This window comes from Protopterus annectens, chromosome 5.part0 (genome assembly GCF_019279795.1).
Source record: "Protopterus annectens isolate FY-2018-M chromosome 5.part0, PAN1.0, whole genome shotgun sequence".
NCBI lineage: Eukaryota > Metazoa > Chordata > Ceratodontiformes > Protopteridae > Protopterus > Protopterus annectens.
In genome coordinates, this window is record NC_056735.1 from 1,292,828,419 (window position 1) to 1,292,848,418 (window position 20,000).

The 20,000-nt window shown below is 38.0% G+C and overlaps 1 protein-coding gene across 1 annotated transcript in view; it reads left to right on the forward strand.

The window, feature by feature from the left end:
• Positions 1-20,000, forward strand: part of SLC40A1 (solute carrier family 40 member 1) — a 144,920-nt gene that overhangs the window by 58,759 nt on the left and 66,161 nt on the right. Inside the window, exons 3-4 of the mRNA XM_044071105.1 lie at positions 1,761-1,920; positions 2,051-2,166. Of these exons, the coding sequence (XP_043927040.1) occupies positions 1,761-1,920; positions 2,051-2,166 (276 nt within the window). The remainder of the gene's footprint in view (positions 1-1,760; positions 1,921-2,050; positions 2,167-20,000) is intronic.

Below are 20,000 nucleotides of genomic sequence, written 5' to 3' on the forward strand. Positions count from 1 at the left end.
AACAAGATAACAGCATTTTAGAACAGAATCAGTACAGCTCACAGGAAATTTATAGTGGTTTGCCAATATTCATATGTGTAAAACAGCATTTGGTGACTTAAAAGTGTCATAATACATTTTCCCTCGTCAGTCACTATGTTTTTAGTCTGTATTTAATAAAAACATTCATAAACGTTTTATTAAAGCATGGAGTAAACACATTTATTGTGTTCCTCAGTGACATCACCTTAGTGATAATGTGTGGTGTATCCATAAACTTTAATGTTTATGTTGCTGTACATGTGGTGGTATGTCCATCAAATTCTCTGGAGACAGTTCTTGCTATCCTTTAAGTGATGCCACTGAGGTTAAAGTTCACTGTTTACATTCAGTGTCATCAGCACAAAGAAAGTGCACATTTTAAAAGTTTTTTTTAACAGGAGTAGAAGCTGAGAACATTCACTAATGGAGTGAAAATGCTGTTCATTTGTTTAAGAACCACATGGTAAGGAGCAAATGTAAGTAGTTTAACACTGGGAAATCACTTTAAGGCAGCATTATTTTTAGAGAGCATGGCAAGTGCATAGAACAGTCTTCTTGGAGAATTTGTAGGATCAAAATAATGTCAGATTTTAGGAGCTCATGAGGTGGACACAATGTTTTTCATGTTGAAGGTGGGCCCATTTCTTAACAGGATCTGCACTGTATCCATAAGGTAAGAAAATGGTCAGACCAGGCAGGCTTTTTCTAAAGCTGTGTTTCTGTTTTTTCAGTACTTGCCTTAATATTAATAAGAACTTCACCTCCCTTTTCTGTTTGTCCTTGAGTTTTTTCCGCAACAGAGTGTAAACATATTGTGACTTTCACTGCTTTTTGTTTTGGCAGGTTTACCTTACCCAGGTCATAGTCAGGCATTGAAATCAATTTACTTCCATGTTTTTGTTTTTTCATTGTTGACTTTGCTGACTGCCTTTTGTGTGCAGCAGATGTTAGTCATGTTTATGTCTGTTTGTTTGTTTATTTATTTATTGGGTTAGTCTGACTGGATCAGGAAAAGCACACCCCTTTTCAGAGAAGGCCTGTGGAGGAAAGCTCCCTACATCAATATGAAAATGACAAAGTGCACAAATGAGGAAAAAAATTACAATCATTTTTCTACTAGGATAACTTAAGGTAGAGTAATCTTATTAACAAACAGTAACAAATGCAGAAGATAATTCCACAGATAATACAATTGCATTGATATTTTTTCGTAATTACATATACAAAGCAGAGTCACAGTAGATCTATTTTTAAAAATCAGTCACTTTTATATACAATTGCATAGCAGTATCGGAGCACAATAGGAGTGTTATTTGTAATGTAGAACAGAGCATATATAGGATGAATAGAGAGAAGTTCTCAGGTAATAGCCAGATAGATTGTGTAGAGAGAAGTTAAGGAGAGAAAAGTCGATGACAGCAATTGCCTTTAAACCCCTTATTAACACCTTCCCAAGCAAGGATAAATCTATCTAAAACCTTTGAACCTTTAGAAACTAGTTTGTGACAAAGAAATATGCTGCTTTCCCTTTGGTGTGGCATGAAAGCACAGTTTTGGCCAGCGAAAAATAATTTAATGTTGATGGCTCCAGTTTGTGCAGTTAAGAATTCCAGTTGGCCCACCCCTTCCTCCCAAGAGAAATAGAACGTGGAGATACTGATGTAGACGTACATGCCATCCAGTAAGAAGACACGACAACACAGATTTAATCTGTAATAGTTTTCTCTTATCTTTTACAGGGAGATCGGATGTGGCACTTTGCAGTGTCTGTCTTTCTGGTGGAACTTTATGGCAACAGCCTGCTGTTGACTGCTGTGTATGGACTTGTAGTTGCTGGTTCTGTCCTTCTGCTGGGAGCCATCATTGGAGACTGGGTGGATAAGAACCCACGACTTAAAGGTATTTGTATTATAAACCGTATGAATTTTGCACTATACAGAATATTAGAATGATGTGATTGTTGTTATCCGAATGCTATTACCTTTAGATGTATTTACTGTTTTTCTGTCTCTTTTTGTGTTTTCACTAGTTGCTCAGACATCACTGATTGTACAGAATGCCTCTGTCATGCTTTGTGGTATTCTCTTGATGTTAGTTTTCTTTTTTAAGGATCAGCTGCTTTCCATGTACAATGGGTGGCTCCTGGTAAGTAGTTTTAGTGTCTTCCATAATTATTTAAAAAATTATGTATTGTTATTATGTGATTAAAATACATTGTCAGTTGCAGTGAGACCTAAAGGATTGAGCTCTACAGTATATGCCTGTATGTATGTTTAGGTGTGTGTGTGTGTGTGTGCGCGCGCACGCGCATGTGCGTGTACATACATATGTATATATATTACACATATATATATATATGTATGTATATATATATATATATATATATATATTTATTATCTATATATATATATATATATATATATATATATATATATATATATATATATATATATATATATAGATATGGGTGTGTGTATAGTTCTTAGAGTAATTTTGCTGTACATGTGTGTGCGTATGGTTTGGAGAGTAATTTCGCTCTGCAGTATGCTTTGGTCAACAGCAATGCCAAAGCTAGGTAATGCAAAGACTTGTAGCACAGAATGGAGACACCATTCTTACTTTTTTTTTTCAGCAAGTTACTGTTGTCTTAAACTCCATCTCATTTCGCTACTACTGACTCTCAGTGGAAGTTCACCCAGGACTTTAACCCTTCCAGACTGGAATCTCCAGCTCTTGCTTGCTGGCAATGCTGGTTCTTCCTTGGGAGGTTAGTAGGCCTGAGGGTCACCTCTGCTGCACGCAGAGGTGTTGGCATGACTGAATAAGGCTCTACCCCCATAGTATGCAATAAGACATAGCCTAAGAGTGTCTCTGCCGTGGATGGCAACACCTCTTGGAACTTCCTGCACACTACAGATACAGTAGATGGATCTTTCTCTACCAGCACATTAACCGTGTCCCTTTTCCTGAGAAAGATAATCAAGCACAGCATCATTACTCCTTCCTCCCATGCTCTAGGTGTTGCAGCTGCTGGGTTGAAGTCAGGGCTTTATCCCTCTGCGTCATTGGAACTGAACACCATCCCTATCCTGGAATCTGGGGGTTAGCAGCAAGGAATATGCATCCCACCAAAAGATTCAGTGGCTGTGATTGAGGAGTTAGTTTGTAGTATGCTTTTGTAACCATCATTTGAGCAGAGCATGCTGTGGCAATGCCACAAAGCTTGGATAAGATCTGTGCAAAAAGATGGTGCCGTGGCAGTGATGTAAACCTTGTATGGTCATAGCTGTAACTAGTACATGGAAATAGTAACCTCATTTGAGTGCTACGGATGTTCACTTTTTCAAGAACAACTACTAAGTACATTGGTTATGCAGCGAAGTTGGTAGTGGTGGGCAGAATATGGAAGGCTGGCATTATGTATGTTATTTGCATGAGTGAGAAGTTAGAGACATTAACTTCAATGTTTTGGTGGTATGCATGCATTTACATTTTTTTGTGAAATACCTAAAAAAGGAGTTTACATTCTACAAAGGGAATGTAAATGGACATGGAAATGTAAGAGAAAGTGTAACAGAAGTAAGTTAAATGCACTCACTTAGCACATTCAAGATCTGGAAGAAAAATGTAAAACAAATGAAAGTTTTGTTAATATCCTGCAGGAAGAAAAGGAAAAAAAATGTGTTGGAGGAATGATGAATAGTGTAATACTATTCTTGAAACTAACCACAGGAGGGAAACAGTTAACTTAAGCAATATGAGTAAATACTTACTGCTGATGCTGAGTTGATCCAAGAAAGTCAAAAACACGGGTCAAGAAGAGAGACAAAACCTACAGTGAAATGGTCCCCCTATGAGAAGCAAATACTGTTGAAAGGGCAGTCATAGAAAGGGTAAAAAGATTAAAAAATCCAAGAACTATAAGTTGTTTTTCAAAGTTAAGACACTTTAACTCTATCAGTGTTTTGGTGGTTTGTATGCATTTACATTTAATACTTAAAAATAGGTTTACATTCTACTGTACATTAATGCTTTAAAGTAAGAAGAGTTGGCGACCCTAGTAAAACATCAGGATTCTTCTGGAACTCTTCATTAAATGAATATACTCGAATGTTACAGCTGCTGTCAGTTTGGGCATTTTGCTAGAGATTGTATCAAATGGCACACTTCTCTGCAAAGAGGCATAAGTAAAGTTTTCAATCAAAACATGATTCTGTGCAAGGTAATATGAACATATTACGTATTACAAACAACATGTAATAATGTAAATAATATAAACATGCAATACAACACAGGTATAGCCATACTGCTGTTTTGCATACTACAGTGTTAATAAGTTTTGTGCGAAAAAAGAATGTATGGAAAGCAAGGAACTGGAAGCAGGGGCAGATGTAACAATGTGTTAGTGTTGGTGATAAGCAGATACTGAAAGAACCCTGTAAAGGTTGTTAGAGTTCAGGAAATAGATTGCTTCTAGAGACACAGAGAGCCTGGAACAGTCCACTTCAAGAGAGTCACAACAGAGTTAGTGTGTTTTTTTCCCTAACAGGAGGACTGAGAAACCTGTGGGAATGTGTACTGCATCTCGCAACATGGTGGACTTGGAAGAAGACCACATATATAGGAAAACTGGGACAGAAAATTGGGTTCAGAACCTGGGCTAGGTGTTTAGTTAGACTGCCTATCAGATTGTCTTAACCTGCATTGGAATGGCTTTGTCCAGTGTCATCACTCAGCCGGAGTCTTCCGCGTCTGAGTTGGGCGGGGGCAAGATGATATAGTATGGAGTGTTAAGTCAACTGAAAGCAGGGCTTCCTTCCTGTGGTGTATTTAGTCATTTGAAAAGTTTAAACTGACTAAAGGTTTGCCAGCTGCATGGCATACCATAGAGGGATAAAGCCTTTACTACACCACAGTGACTTGAGTTTGAGTAGCAGCTTTAGTGCCTGTTACATTTGGCTGGGATTTGCCAGCTGACCCACTGGGATGAGGGAGGTGGCTGTGGCTCACCACAAGGGTGACACCTAGCAGGAACAGTAGGTGTTACTAGCAGAGTTCATTTAGGCCAAGCTTAGAACCAGTAAACCAGAGGGGAATCCAATATGCAAAGGCACATCCCCCCCATGGAGACATCAGTTGTGGATCAAGGGAAGGCCTCCTCCCAAGACCAGCATGCTGGCCCATTCCGTACTATCTGGCACTCACCACGAAATGGAAGGACTGATTGTGATTCTTGGGCAGAAACAGATGGGCAGTAGGACTCATGCCCAGCCTAGAAATTCCTGTCTCCCATGTCCCCATAATTAATTGACCAGTTGGGTGTCTATAATGAGTCTTCCAAGGTCCTGGGAGGATAAAATAAAAAGCATAAGTAGATAGTGTCCCAGGTGGAGTTACGGTATTGCCCACAGTTCAGCTGGAATGGAAGGTACAGTTAAAAAACAGAGTTTGAAACACTATAGATAATTACTGCAGTGGATATATTGTAGGGCATACTCTTAGCTGAATTTTAAGAAGAGATGATTACTACTGTGGATGAAAGTTCTGCAGAGTATATGTTTGATTAGTGTGAGGTATACATTTGAGTAATGTTAGGAAAGGGTCCTTATGAGATGACTGTAAGAGACATCCTGAGTTATAATGAGTTGGGTAAAGGCAGATTCAAGGCCTCTGGTTACAGAGAACACATTATTAAGTTTTTGAGAAGCCATATATGTAAGGTTTCCTGTATCTGTGAAGTTGTTGAAGAAGAATGGTGTTGCTGTACATTGATGTGCTACTCTGTCTAATGACTTGAAGCAGATCTTGAAGAAAAAGGAATGAATTTTGTGTTAACGCTTTGTATGTCAGCTTTGTGAAAAGCCACAATATGTACTTTAGGATACTGCATTTCTGGACTGTGTTCTGGAAATTGTGGAAATTTTAAAAAGATATGAAGGACTACAAAGTTTGGTTTTATTGTCCTGTTTCTAGTTGCAAGGAGGCAGTACCATACCCAGGGTGCGGGAATGGAACAGCTGCCATGGATGCAAACTGTTAGGGATGTGATTGGTAACACCACAGTAATGCTTTTTATAAAAAAGTTAAGTTGAGGATGTATTTTTACAAATTTCAGCATTTGTTTGTTCAGGTAAACAGAATACCAAAGTTTGCATTGTGCTTTCAGGAATACTGGTCTGTCATTCTGATTCCAAATATTCTGGAAAAATTCCGGATAGTTGTCAATGGAATTATATGCTGTTGTATTTCTTTGGTCATCACTTCTGGTTTAGTAGCTGTGTCCCACAAGGAGAGTTTTTTTTTAACTAAACCCATACCTGCAAATCTACTTATTGAGTGTGATTCAGGAGACTGTAACCCCTACAACAACATAAATTCATATGTAGTTCCCCTGCTTCAGTCACAGTCCTTTTGCTGTTTAGTTAATGCTTTTTTTAGCATTATATAATTTTGATTATTATAATTTTGATTACTACTCTGCTGTTTAGTTAATGATTTTTAGCACTATATAATTTTCTATTCAAATTTTATAAATACTGTAAATTTTTTAAATATTTAAGTAAGATGCAGACTATTATGGGTTTGTGTTCTTTCAGCTTCCCTTACGGATTGTACTGTTCATCTTAGTTGGCACGACAGAGCCAGAAGTTACCTGAGTAACACAATTTATATCTATGGCAGGCATTTATCGAGCTGTGCTCATTATGAAGGATTTCCATTTTTGTATCCTGTAGTATTGCAGTTGCACTTATACATGGGTGCATGAATAAACAAAAGCATTCTTCCCAACGTTTTTGCTCAAGAATTCTGGATAAAGTCGAAAATAGTAGATTGTCAAAGGCCCAAAATCAAGGACGTTTTTAAAATATTACTCGATTCACATAAAAAGTTAATTGTAGAACAACAGGGGCCATGATCTGTATTCAAGAACATCCTTACCACATTTTTTGTGTGTTCTAGTCACTCTGAAAGGTTATACTAAGTTTACACGTACTCTACACTTTGTGGTAACCTTTATAAATCCCCCTCAGTATTTAAAGCTGCAAGAAAATCAGTAGGAAAACTAAAATTAGGAGGAATAAGGTGTGAGTTATGCTTGTGTTGTCTGTTCACTCAGAACAGTGTACATTTGGTGTACACCTACACCTAGTGTAGGTTTTAATGAATCCCAGGGCAGGTTTTTGCATCAACAAGTATTTTCAGAAATATAAGAACTATGAAAATTTAATATCTGGCAATAGTGACTGTAATATTTAGGAATTTAGCAGAAAATCAAAAGTTTTGTGAGGGGTAAGGCAAAAATGAGATAGAATTAAGGGTGTTCTATGGAATCAGGGACAGCTGAGAGATATGTATGGAAGATCTAGTACTTGTAATGTGGAGACAGTGTGCAGCTACAGTGGAGATGTTTTCTGGGGTAACACAGAGCTTTACCCTGTGCCCATTTCCTTAGGTAATATCTGTAGCAAGAAGCTGTGCAGTGAAATGAAGGCAGTCATGCGTAGAACACATCTAGTATAAATAACCGCACTTAAGCACTTTAGTAGTATATTTGTATATATATATATATATATATATATATCTGTGTGTGTGTGTGTGTGTGTGTGTGTGTGTGTGTGTGTGTGTCTAAGGTTTTGTTTGTCTGTGTTGTATTGCTTGCTTGATTGATTATTTAATAATTTATTCATTTATTGTTATTTAATGAAGTAAGTGTTTCTGAAGATCTGTGTAGATGGCCATGGGTTAGCAGGTAAACTGAGATGTGACTGAAACCTAAATGCTTACAGAACAATTATTGTAATTTGGGTTTCTTCTGTTTTATACAGTTACACCACAGAATGCTGCATTATTTACTGACTGCCTTGACTGAATATTTTCATTAAGCGGGTTGGCTAGATGACTTTACTTATTGATACCATGATGGAATGGTTCAGTAAACCAGCTCACTTTCATGCTTAGATACCATACTTTCTATACAGTAATTGTCTAGTAAAACTGTAAATTAGCAATACCATATGCCTTATATCAGGTTCATATTATCTATTTGAAATTTTACAAGTTCAAATGCCATCTGGTCGAAACCATATGTTGGAACTTGTAAAAGTTTGAATATGTAAAAAAAAAAAAGAAAAAAAGGAAAAACATAACTAACTGTTGTAAGCAGGGGAGCAAGCCCCCCCTGCTCCCCCCAACACACCCCGCTCTTTAAATATACCAACTCCAAGATCGCACTACAGTGCGGAGAGGGAAGACTTCCCTTTACTGCACTGTGGTCCAATCTTGGAGTTTGTATATTTAAAGAGTGGGGGGTGTGGGGGCACAGCCCCCCATGTGGGGGGTGCTGGGGGGCTTGCCCCCCTGTTACAAAAGTTAGTTTTGTTTTTTTTTTTTTATTTATTTTTTTATTTTATGTGTTCAAAGTATTGAAACTTTGAACATAAGGGTTCGACCTTATTATGTTCGAAGTTTCAGCACTTCGATAATGTATTAGGAACCCCCTTATATCGCCCTCCTCCAGGTAATGGCCTGTTAAGTTAAAAAAAAAAATCCGACAGTTAGCATTGTGGTATTACTGTGACATATTGTTGAAGTGGGTTATTTGCTGTAGTTCTGCTTGCCATTTCCTGCAGGTGCTACACAGAGTATGCAGCATGAGTGATGTAGGGTGCATGGCTAATGCACATGGTAATTGTGAGCTGAAACAAAGTAATGTGGTTGTAGTGCTATGTAAGACTGTGAGGTACCTTCTCTAGACAAAGAAGCATGGCTGTGTATATAGTTCTTTTAATAACATCACTCATTTCACATTTCAGACTCTTAACATACTGCTAAGTGGCAGAACTGTTACAGCTTTTAATTAAATGTGCCAGCTAGCCTGTGTTACTTGCTGGTACGGTGTTTTTTTCCCTTTATTATTGTACCTGTTGGGTGTAGTTATCAACATAAAATTACAGAGTAATAGTACATTTTTTTCACAGTGTAAATGAACTCCTGAAAGCACAGTGGTGTTGTAGCTGGAGAAATTATAATCTCATGAGTAAAGTATCTAGTATCACAACATGGATTTGAAGGTTTTCTTTTTCTGGCATTTTCTAATAATCACAGAATAAATATACTTTAATGAATGTATATAAAACAACTAATAACCAAAACTAAATATATGTGCTTAACCCAGGAACAACGATCACACAAAAAATGTGTAGATTAAGCGCATTCGTCTTTTTTTTCACAGACTTCTTCAGAACTGTTACATCCTTACACTGAGATTTAGATCACCTCAGGCATTAATCACATGATCAAAAACTCCTTACATTTAAATATATATTAACACTTAAAAAAAATTTTATTTGGCTCACAAATGACAGTATTAAGAAATATCAAACATAACTTACTTAGTAAAAACAATTTTTATACCAATACATTTTGCCACAATTGTAAAATGAATAGACGTGACATAAAAAGCACATACTTGTGTAAGAAAAAAATTTTGATTATAATAAAAATGTAAAATGCATAGCACCTTCCAACTGCATCATGTATTTAATTAGGAGTACATGATTCCTTTATTGGACACTTGATACCTGTAGATGTAGTACTGCTGAACTGACGATACTGGATGAAATTGCAACGTGACCGGTGCAGCAGCCTGACTGTATTTGTAATGCCATTCACATTCTGCTTTGGTTCATGTCATATAATCATACTGTATTACCAAGTTTGCAGCTGCATATATTTAACTCTTCCCTAAAGACAGAACATTTAATACCGTATGATGGCCCTACAGGTTGTGTACTCAATGCAACACTGCAGCAGGTGTTTGGTGCTCAAGGAATATTGTTGTATCATAATGCAAAGTAGAATTCATTCATGAAAAGTTGCCACCAATGCACATAGGTTCATAGGTAGGTACTAGGCTATTGGCCCTAGGGCCTATACAAGCCTAGCCAAAAAGGTAGCCTGGCTTTCTCCACCCAAGAAAATTATTTTCCTGTGCCCCTGTCGAGCAGAGCCACAGAGGTGATCCCGGGGTGAATTTCCTATTTCCAATCCAATCATCAAGGTTTTTCTTGAAGAGTGCTAATGAGCTTTGTTTGGTATAGATAGGTAGTTTGTTCCAGAGTATGGGAAGTCTCTGGGACAGGAATCTATCCCTCTAGCATGTTCTGTTTATTGTAGTGACAAGGCTTAGGTCCCTAGAGCGTGTAGCTCGGAAAGATTGGGATTTCGTGAAGTGGAGCATGTCCAACAGCTCTGGGTTTGACATAGCTTTGTATGTTAGGCAGAGATCGCCTCTGAGTAGGCGATATGTGACAGAGTAAAGCTGGAGTTTTTTGAGACAGTCTGCATAGGTCATCTGTTTGAGGCCGGTAATCCTCTTTGTGAGGTATTTCTGCGGCCTTTCCAGTTGTTGTAGATGTCTTGTGAGGTACCTACCAAAAGGGGTGCTGTACTCTATAATGGGTCTAATGAGTGACGAGCAAAGGGGAACAATTACCTCTTTTTTCCTGGATGAGAAACATTTTGTGATGAGGTGTGCCACGTAGAAGGATTTCCTGACTACTGTGGCAATGTGATTATCAAAGGAGAGACTACTGTCCACCTGTGTCCCAAGGTCTCTTATCACACTTTCGGTGTTAAGTAGATTACTACCTATGTGGTAGCTCATGGGTACAGAATTTTTACCAAAGGGAATGACAATGCACTTTTTGGCATTGAGCTTGAGGCCATGGCTTTGTCACCAGGCATCTGTCTCAGTGAGGCCCTTTTGTAGGATGTCCAGATCATTAGGAGTTTCGATTATGGCTCCTAGTTTGCAGTCATTTGCAAACTTCATTAACCAAAGACCTTCTGTGTTAGTTTGTACTTCAGGAAAGTAGATACCGAACTGCAGAGGACCCAGGACTGAACCCTGCAGTACTCCACTTGTCACTGGTCTGAAGTTGGATTTGGAATCTGCTACTTTCACAGTGTGGGTTCTGTCATGAGCCACTTGGCAAACCATCTTGTGACATAGGCATTTATACCTAGTTTAGTGAGTTTATCTATAATTCAAGAGTGGGGGATGGTGTCAGAAGCCTTGGCGAGATCTAGATAGGCTGTGTAAACCACCTTACCCTCGTCTACGGCTTTGGTGACTGCTTCAAAGAAGTCCATCAGGTTTAGGAGACATGATCTGCCTTTTCCAAACCTGAACTGGGTGGAGTCCAGAGTTTGGAGATTACCAATGTCTTTGTTTATAAGTTCCATGATGATGATACATTCCATGGCCTTGCAGACCAGGCTCGTTAGGCTAATGGGGTGGTAGTTCCCAGGGACTGTGGTGGCTACCCCTTTGTGGAGTGGGATAATCATCACTATGCACTATTCAGTGGGCACGAAGCCTGAGGTGAGGCTATGATTGAACATGTTGCTTAGGTGGGGTGCCGTTTCATTCTATAGTTCATGCAGAACACAGTCTGGGCTGTTCTCAGGTCCCATGGATGCTGTGTTCTTGGCTTTGGAGAGTGTGTTTTTTTACCTGTGCAGCCGTGATTACAGAAACTCTACATTCTTTCGGTATAGAGATGGGCCCTTTAGGGGATGAGAGGGGGTAAAGTTAGCACTGAACGTATCTGCCAGGATATTGGCAATATCAGTTATATCTGTATATTTAGTGCCATTGTGATGTAACTCAGAGCAGATCTGAGTGTTGCCATTGAGATTCTTGACATAGCTATAGAGGGCTTTTTGGTTGTCTTTAGAATCAGTGGCGATTTTGTTTTCATAACTAGCTTTGGAGGATTTTATGAGGGATCTCAGATTCTTACTGAGGCTGACCAGGGAGTTCCTCCAATCATGGGATTTTACTCTTTTTTGCAACAGTTTCTTTCTTCTGTTGTACAGTTTGTTTGTGGCAGGGGACAAAAACTTATAAGCACACAACAAACTAGAAAATGAAACTCAAGCCAAAAGCTGTAGATGGAATGAAGGCGCGAACACAATTGTTTAGTACTTTCGTTCAAATTTATTCTTAATGAACTTCTTCAGAAAAAGTTAACCTCTCAAAAACACACCACTTATAAATTACATCACACATCACATGATTTTCGTGATACTTTAAATTAAAGATGTAAAATCATACAATAAAGATAAAAAACTGTCTTGTTTTCCAAACAGCTTTGAATGTCAAAGCTTCATAAAAAAATGTCTTAATATAAAAACATCTTCATATTATTGCGATTTGAATGTTATTTTAGTGCTAAAAAACACTTAATACTGATGTATTCATTTAGACCAGAGGCTCTGTCTGCTACCAAACTGATCTGCCACGACTCCTTGCATTCTAAAATCAAATTGGAGTTCCCTATATAATCTACTTGTTGAACATAATGTATGACTGAAAAGGTGAACTTTTTAAAGTTCACACAGTGAAAATAGCATGCCTAGCTAAAGCACTGGTAAAGTCCTTTTTCCTAATAGCAAGTGTGTGCTCATATATTCTATGCTTTAAACATCTAATGTTTTTTCCTATGTAGTAACTAGGACAAGAGTCACATACTGCCACATAAACTATGTGTGTACTCTCACAGGTGAATTGTCTGTGGACCCAAATAGTCCTTTTAAGATGTGTAATAAATGTACTAGATGTGTTGCTTATATACCTACATTGTTTACACTTCCTACAGGAGAAAGTACCACAAAAACTGTTCACATCAGTCAATGCTAAAGTGTGCCCCCCACCACCATTTTCCATAATGTTTTTGATGTTCTTATAGGTGAACTTAGGTTTTACACCTACTACCTGTATAAGTTCCCCATTCCCCATCAGAACCTTCCAATTGTCCTTTATTATGTGTTTGATGACACCCATCTCATTGACAATCGGGATGGGGAAAGAAATAGTAAGCACTGTGTTGTCCTTCTTTTTTCTGTTGTTACTTACATCACCAACCCCCCTGATGATGGGTTTGGCAGCATTTTGTCTCGGAATGAACACTTCCTTATGTATATTGGTTAACAAAGCCTGGTCATACCCTCTTTGTTCAAAAAATAAGAACATGATGATCTCTTGAAAAAAAGTGTCATCATCAGGGTTGGGAGGGTGGCCTAATGGTTAAGGTGCTTGCCTTACAAGCACAAGATGCAGGGTTTGAGTCTTACAAGGGATAACTGGCTAGGCTTAAAATGGCTCGCAAGGGCAGTTAGCCTAGTACTAATCTATGAACCTATGAATCAGATGTAAGTCTACTGAGGTGAATAAATTGCCCCTTAATCACACCTTTATCACACCTTTCTTCATATGCCTAGGGTGTAAGCTATCTCTGTGCAAATATTGGTTGACAAAAACATCTTTCTTATAAATCTTACCCACAAAAGTGTTACTGGACATGTCAAAAGCCAAATGTATATCCAAAAAATTAATAGTCCTACCAAAACTTCCCACAGAAAATTCAAAAAAATCTGTGGTGTGATTTAAGTCCTTAACAAAGGATTCAAATTCACTCTCATTAACAGTCCATAGAAATATCAAATCATCAATAAATCTTTGATATAAAACAATGTGAGACCTTTGTGGATGTACATACAAATATCTCTCCTCCCACATGGCCATTACAAGGGTGGAAAAATTGGGGCTACCCTTGCCCACATAGCCACCCCTGAGGTCTGCTTATAATATCTTTGGTTGAACTAAAAAAAATTATTGTCAAGAACTATACCCATAAGCCTGCAAACCATCTGTATTTTACTGTGTGTAAGGTCTGTGTACCCATTAAGGTAATCTCTCAGATATTCTATATCAGCATCTTGGTTGATACATGTGTACAGTGATTTAACATCTAAAGACGCAAAATAAAATTCACCATGAGTGAGGTTAAGTATGTAATCCAGCCATAAAGAAATATTTTCTGTCTTGGTTCTCTTGGCTGAAATAATGGGCCTAAAGGGCGGATTTATTTCTGATTTGTGTACTTTGGGTATCCCAAAGAAACGTGCCATGCTGGGATGTTCCACTAACAAATATTCATATGTATCATGATCTAAACTACCCTGGCAAAACATGTCAACAAGATCGGTGTTTATTCTCCAAAACTGTTGTTGATTACATTTTTATCTACAACAGAATGAGCTGTGTCATTTAACAACATGTCTTCAGTGTTTTTAACATAATCTTTGGTACACATAGTCACCATCGTACCACCCTTATCAGCTCTCATTACTGTAATGTCTTTATTTTTACTTAAATTACACAGTGCTTGATGTTCTTCCACAGTGAGGTTATGCATGTGGGTGTTCTTTACAATATTCCTCATATGCAGTTCACACGTCACCAAACACTTGCAAGATGTTGCACAAGGGGGGGGGGGTTGTATGTGCTGTTCTTTTTAAATTTGTTACAAACTTCTTGTTTGTCTACATTTAAATCATGCAGTAGGTAACAAAGGTTCAGTTTTCTCAAAAAAAGTTTGAAATCAACTAACAGTCTGGTGATATTAACAGAACTACTTAGTATACAGGGAAAACCTTTTTCCAAGACTGAAATCACATCATTAGATAAAACACTGTCAGCCAACTTCAAAATGCGAATTTCAAAGTCTGAAACATTTAGTTTTTCTTTCTGTTGTTGTTTCTTCCCCCCGTTTTTGTCTTGTTCTTAACCTGGTTTGACCACCTGGGAGTCTGTTTGTTGCCCCCTTGGTCCACCAAAAAAGGACCTGATCCACAGAGGTTGTTTGTAGATGAGACCACTTTAGCAAATGTTGGATTGTTTTTGTCAGACCCCGATGAAACTTGCTGAACTGTGTTACTGTTGTTATTATTATTGGTATTAGGAACATTGTTGTTATTATTAGTGGTCATACTGTTATTGTTTCCACTTCCATTGTCATTCACCTCACCTGTGTGATGTTGTCATTAGTTGCATTGGTGTTGATAGTGTTCTCCTGAAAAGCCCACTGGCATTGCAAGGGGTAGGCCTCTTTTTTAGCATAGGCCAAAAGATCCCTCCGCAGTTTAGACTGCTTCCTTGTGACTATGGAGGCTCTGTGCCTATCAGCTTTGGCCCCAGTGCTACTATATAAATCAGAAAGTACATTAAAACAACAATGTCCCTTAATTTTATTGTCTGAATTTGCCATATTTTCTTTGACTGTGTCAATCTCTTTTAAATAACGTGTTACAAGCATACGGGTCATGTTGACCCCTGTTTCATTGAATAAGTTGACTAATTCAATGTAAAATGGGTCACCAAAGTTCACACAGTTTGGAAATTTTGATAGTCTTAGTCCCTGTGGAACACATTTATGCTTAATACATTCATTGAGGTATAAAATCTGTAGTTCCATAGATATAAAGTGAACTGTGAGCTTCTCAAGCTCAAAAATGTCTTTCCTGCAACTGCCAACATTTTAATAATGACTTGTAACATTATTATTATTAACAGCAGTACTTGCATTTTCACCATTCGGTTCGAAAATGATGTCCAAAAAGGATTGTTGACTTCCTTAAACACATAATCCAAAACGCTGCCGTCTAGGTGTACAATTCTGTTCCCATTTGGACCACTGCTTCTGTTAATAGGTGTGTTAATGGCGACATTACCCTCATGCCTTTGCTCATTGTTGTTTATAATTCCCAATGGCGGTTGGAACTGTGAAAATGAACCCAAACCAACTGGATACTGCTGCTGGGACCCACACAGTCTCGAAAAAACATCTTGAATGGCTCCAGTAACTGTCCTGCCAAGTTGTTTGGTGACTGCTGTAAACTGTTCAGGCACCAAATGTACTGAGAGGTTTAACAAAGTGTCCTATGTACTCTCTTCTAAGACCGTCCCACTCTGCTACAAGTCAAAGCACAAAAACTCTTTGTTTATGGGGAATTGAGGGAGTTTCCCATTTGCATGAACTGCTGAATTTCCTCCCCTGTTTCATCAATCCTTTTGTATGTTATCCCAAAATAATCCCCAAACCCTTTAGGTGTTAACCATTTCCACTGAGTCATGTTATTTTAACCACTACCTTAATTTTGTATACCTTTAATTTCATTCTTTTTTGCATTTTCCTTCCACATTAATGCTCCCAGTTTATGTTTCAGTCAGTGATTTGTAGTTTTTAAATATTGAAGTGATTGTGTAAATTTTGATATATAATACACTGATTCTGTTTTTTGCTCCATTTACTTTCCGAACGTTGCCACATCTGTTGTTATTTGCATGTCTGATGTTTCACTTAATTGGCCATGTAAGTCTTTCAGGTTTTCAATTCTTTGCCATGTCCAGATTTTCTTTCTTCTGCCTCCTTAGTGTATACCACACATATGCAACGTCCCACAAAACTGCAGGTAAAACTCCTTTTTTTCTCACTTGTTTATTATTTTTCTAGCTTAATTTATCAACTGTAATAACTTCTCCTTAATGACTCCATCTTGCAGCAACCCCAAAATGCAAATCCTCCTGCCCAGCCTGGATTTCTAGTCGTAAATCCTCATGCCCAGCCTAGATTTCTAATCATAAGTACTCATATTCAGCCTGGATTTCCTAATCATAAATCCTCCTGCCCAGCCTGTATTTCTAATCATAAATCCTCCTGCCCAGCCTGGATTTCTAATCGTAAATATTTCTGCCCAGCCTGGATTTCTAATCTTAAATACTCCTTCCCAGCCTGGATTTCTAATCGTAAGATTATTATTTTTTTAACACGTTTATTGAGTTATCACTTGTAGGCAAACATACATTTATATAAATGACAACAAACCATGTTAACACATTGACAGTTACAAATATTATTCTTCACACGTATTCTTTTATACAGTTATTGTCAGTCCAGTATTACATTAATTAATTCCTTCCTTCACTTAAACCTCACTCCTCCAAAATATTATTCCTCATGTATTGTTCCCACAATTTCCATTTTTTCTATGTAATTTGTTCCTACTTTTATGTAAAGATCCCACTTCCATGTCTTTTGTCTCAGTTACAGTATTCACTACTTCAAATACAGTTGGTTTAGACTTTGATTTTCATTTCTTAATTGCTTTTTTCGCAGCCGCCAGAATTAAACTTGATGAGGGCTTACTGTGTCTAGGCAATTCAGATCCTGTATCCCAGCTCAAAAAATAATTTCCTTAGTCACAACCATTTGCTCACCCAATACTTCTGACAGAGTACGCAGTAGGGAATTTTACAGTCTGCCAACTCATTACACTCCCAGAATATATGCTCCCAGTTACTTCTTTCTTCCCCTTCACACTCCCAACGTATGTTATCTACCCAAGGAAAATTCTTTGGATCAGCTTGGGGTATAAAAATACTTATGCAAACACTTCCAAGCAAAAATCGTAAATCTTCTGGACTTTGTTGCAGATTTGTGAGCCGTACATATATATGATCTCCCATGGTTTCATTGTGAATTGCTTATCCAGTCTCTCTTCTCGATCTTTTCTAACCTCCTCTGATTTATTCCTGTAGTTACTGTGCAACATTTTGTATGCCCTACTTATTATCCTTTTTTAACAAAAAACAGCTTCTGTTCTAGATTCGTCTAAAAACTCTACAGAGCAGGTCTTTTACTTAGGATTCCCCTATCCTTTTTCTCTTTACCTGTACCCTGATATCAGTCCCATATAGTGAAGAGTCTCTAGCCTGCAGTTCAAATGTATTATTGGCCTTTTCCTACTGTATTACCTTTCTCTCACTAGTTATTTGCTCCCAATACTTTGTTTCTTTTTCCAGTTTTCTTGAGTAAATTCCAGCCCCTTCTTGCCTATTCTGTGTATATCTAATTGCAGTCATCCATCCATCTATCCATCCATTCATCCATCCATCCATCCATCTATCCATCCATTCATCCATCCACAATCCCTTTTCCCAGTTTTGCACATGGGATCAGGGTGTCACTTCAGCAGTGACAATCATCTAACGTCGGGTTTCACGCCCCCGAGTGGCTAGCCCTGCCATGGCTGTTTTTCCATACCACATGTTTGCACACACACTCCTACCTGTGGCCAGTTTAGAGTGTCCAATCCCTATCGACAGAATCTCCTTTCTCCACTCTCATGTTGACTTAGCTCTCAGAATACTTTCTGCTACTTTATGAATATAATTTTCTATATAGCTATTGTTATTCTCCATAAGGATCTGCATCCAAAATTCCACTCTCTCCTTATTTCTTGAATTCCCCCCTGCTTTATCATCATCCCTTTCCACTTTGAATTATAGCTTACTGCTTGTGTTATGTATATGAGTCTTAACTGTGTAACTGTAAACTATCACTTCAAATCAGGTAATCCTAAATGACCTTGTTCTGTTGGAAGGATCATCTTATTCCCACTTGACCCTTGCCCTCTTCACCTCCCTGATAAAATCCATCAACTATTTATTAATTATTGTTCACAACTTCTCTGGTTGATAAAAATATACTTGACCTGTATATAAAACTAAAGGACTAAAAGCATTTTTACTACTTGTACATTGCTATCAATATCCATAAACAAAAGCTTCAAGTCTCTCAGTTTTTCTAATTGTAAGATTATTGGAGCATGGTCTGTGAGAAAGGGTATTTGTTTGCATGTGTTCATGCACCCCAATTTGCAAGTTGCTTACCAAGAAAACAAAAATCTAAATGGACTCTCATTCTCTTATCCCTCATCTCTCCATATAGTTCTCATTGATAGAAATCAACCTAGCCTTTAATTAACCATCCTTTGTTTTCATTCCTTATGTATTTCATCTGCTGTAAATCTAGCCCCCCCTCCATGGATATGTCATGAGTGTCTTCCCTTTTCCATGCTGCCTTGACCTTTACCTCCCATATAGCTTTCCCATTACACTATTTACTATGTTTACCTCCACCTGCATTAACTATCCCCCAGCATTAGAATTTTAACGTGTACACCTACAGTTTCCTAGACAGAGATAAGTCTACCTAGTCTCTGCATGGAAAACCCCTATCTGAGCTCCAGCAGGCCTGTCCCCATCATGTGGTGGACTGGACCTGTCAACCTTATTCAACCCATTTTCTCCTTTTTTTTATATAGTGTTATGTAACCTCCCAGGCCGCTGCTTGCGTAAGTCACATTTATATTTCTAAGACAGTCAGGAAATCATTGGGCCCCATTCATCAGTTTTTCTTTTTATATGCCCGTTCTCATCATGCTGTTCTTCAAACTGACTGCAAAGTTACGTTTTCAGAAAGAACTGTACAGTGGTGAATAAATAACATTAAGAGGTGGCAGTTATTTTTTTTGTATTTTTTCATAAAAATTAAGCTATCTGTGTTTTTGCAGTACAGTTTGTAAATGAATAAGTTTCAATAACTACCATTTTGTAATGTTTTCTCACCAAATTTTCAACAAACCGTTTATGAGTCCTCCCTCATAATGTAAGCTGTTGTTTCACAAACTGGCCATGAAATTATATTGTTAGAATTAAGCAATAGTAATTGCATACTAGTTGAGATGGGCTCTCATAGATTATTTTAAGTCTGCTGGACTTTCAGTTTTAAGTAGCAGCACTTCTTTTCTTGTGTAGGGTTCCCTTTGTTCAGTCAAACACTCAAATAAGCGATTGACACAGTCAAGCCCAAAAGCATGAACCCTGAAGGCAGGCAGAATATCGGGTGGAATATGAGTGTTCTTATGTGGGATTGTGACACAGTGGTTACCGGGTATTATTCTTTTCCCCACTCTGGTATGATGTCAGAGTTGGTAGAGGTAGGCAGCAGGAGGTGCATGGGTTTTGTTCTTATTTTGTATTTCAGTTTTTTATGCTTGTCTTTTGAGATGTTGGGTTGTTCGTGCTTTTGAGCTTGACTTTATGCCAATCGCTAATTTGAGAGTTAGACTAAGTGATAGGAACCCTTGTATGTTCTGACTTGTCTTGTGTACGGCTTTTTGTAGATGTGTGGGTTTGCTGCATGACACTGTTCTGTTAAACACGTGATGTTGTGTCGTCACCTTTTTTTTTTTTTTTTTGGTAGCAGGCATTATGCCTAGTTATTGGC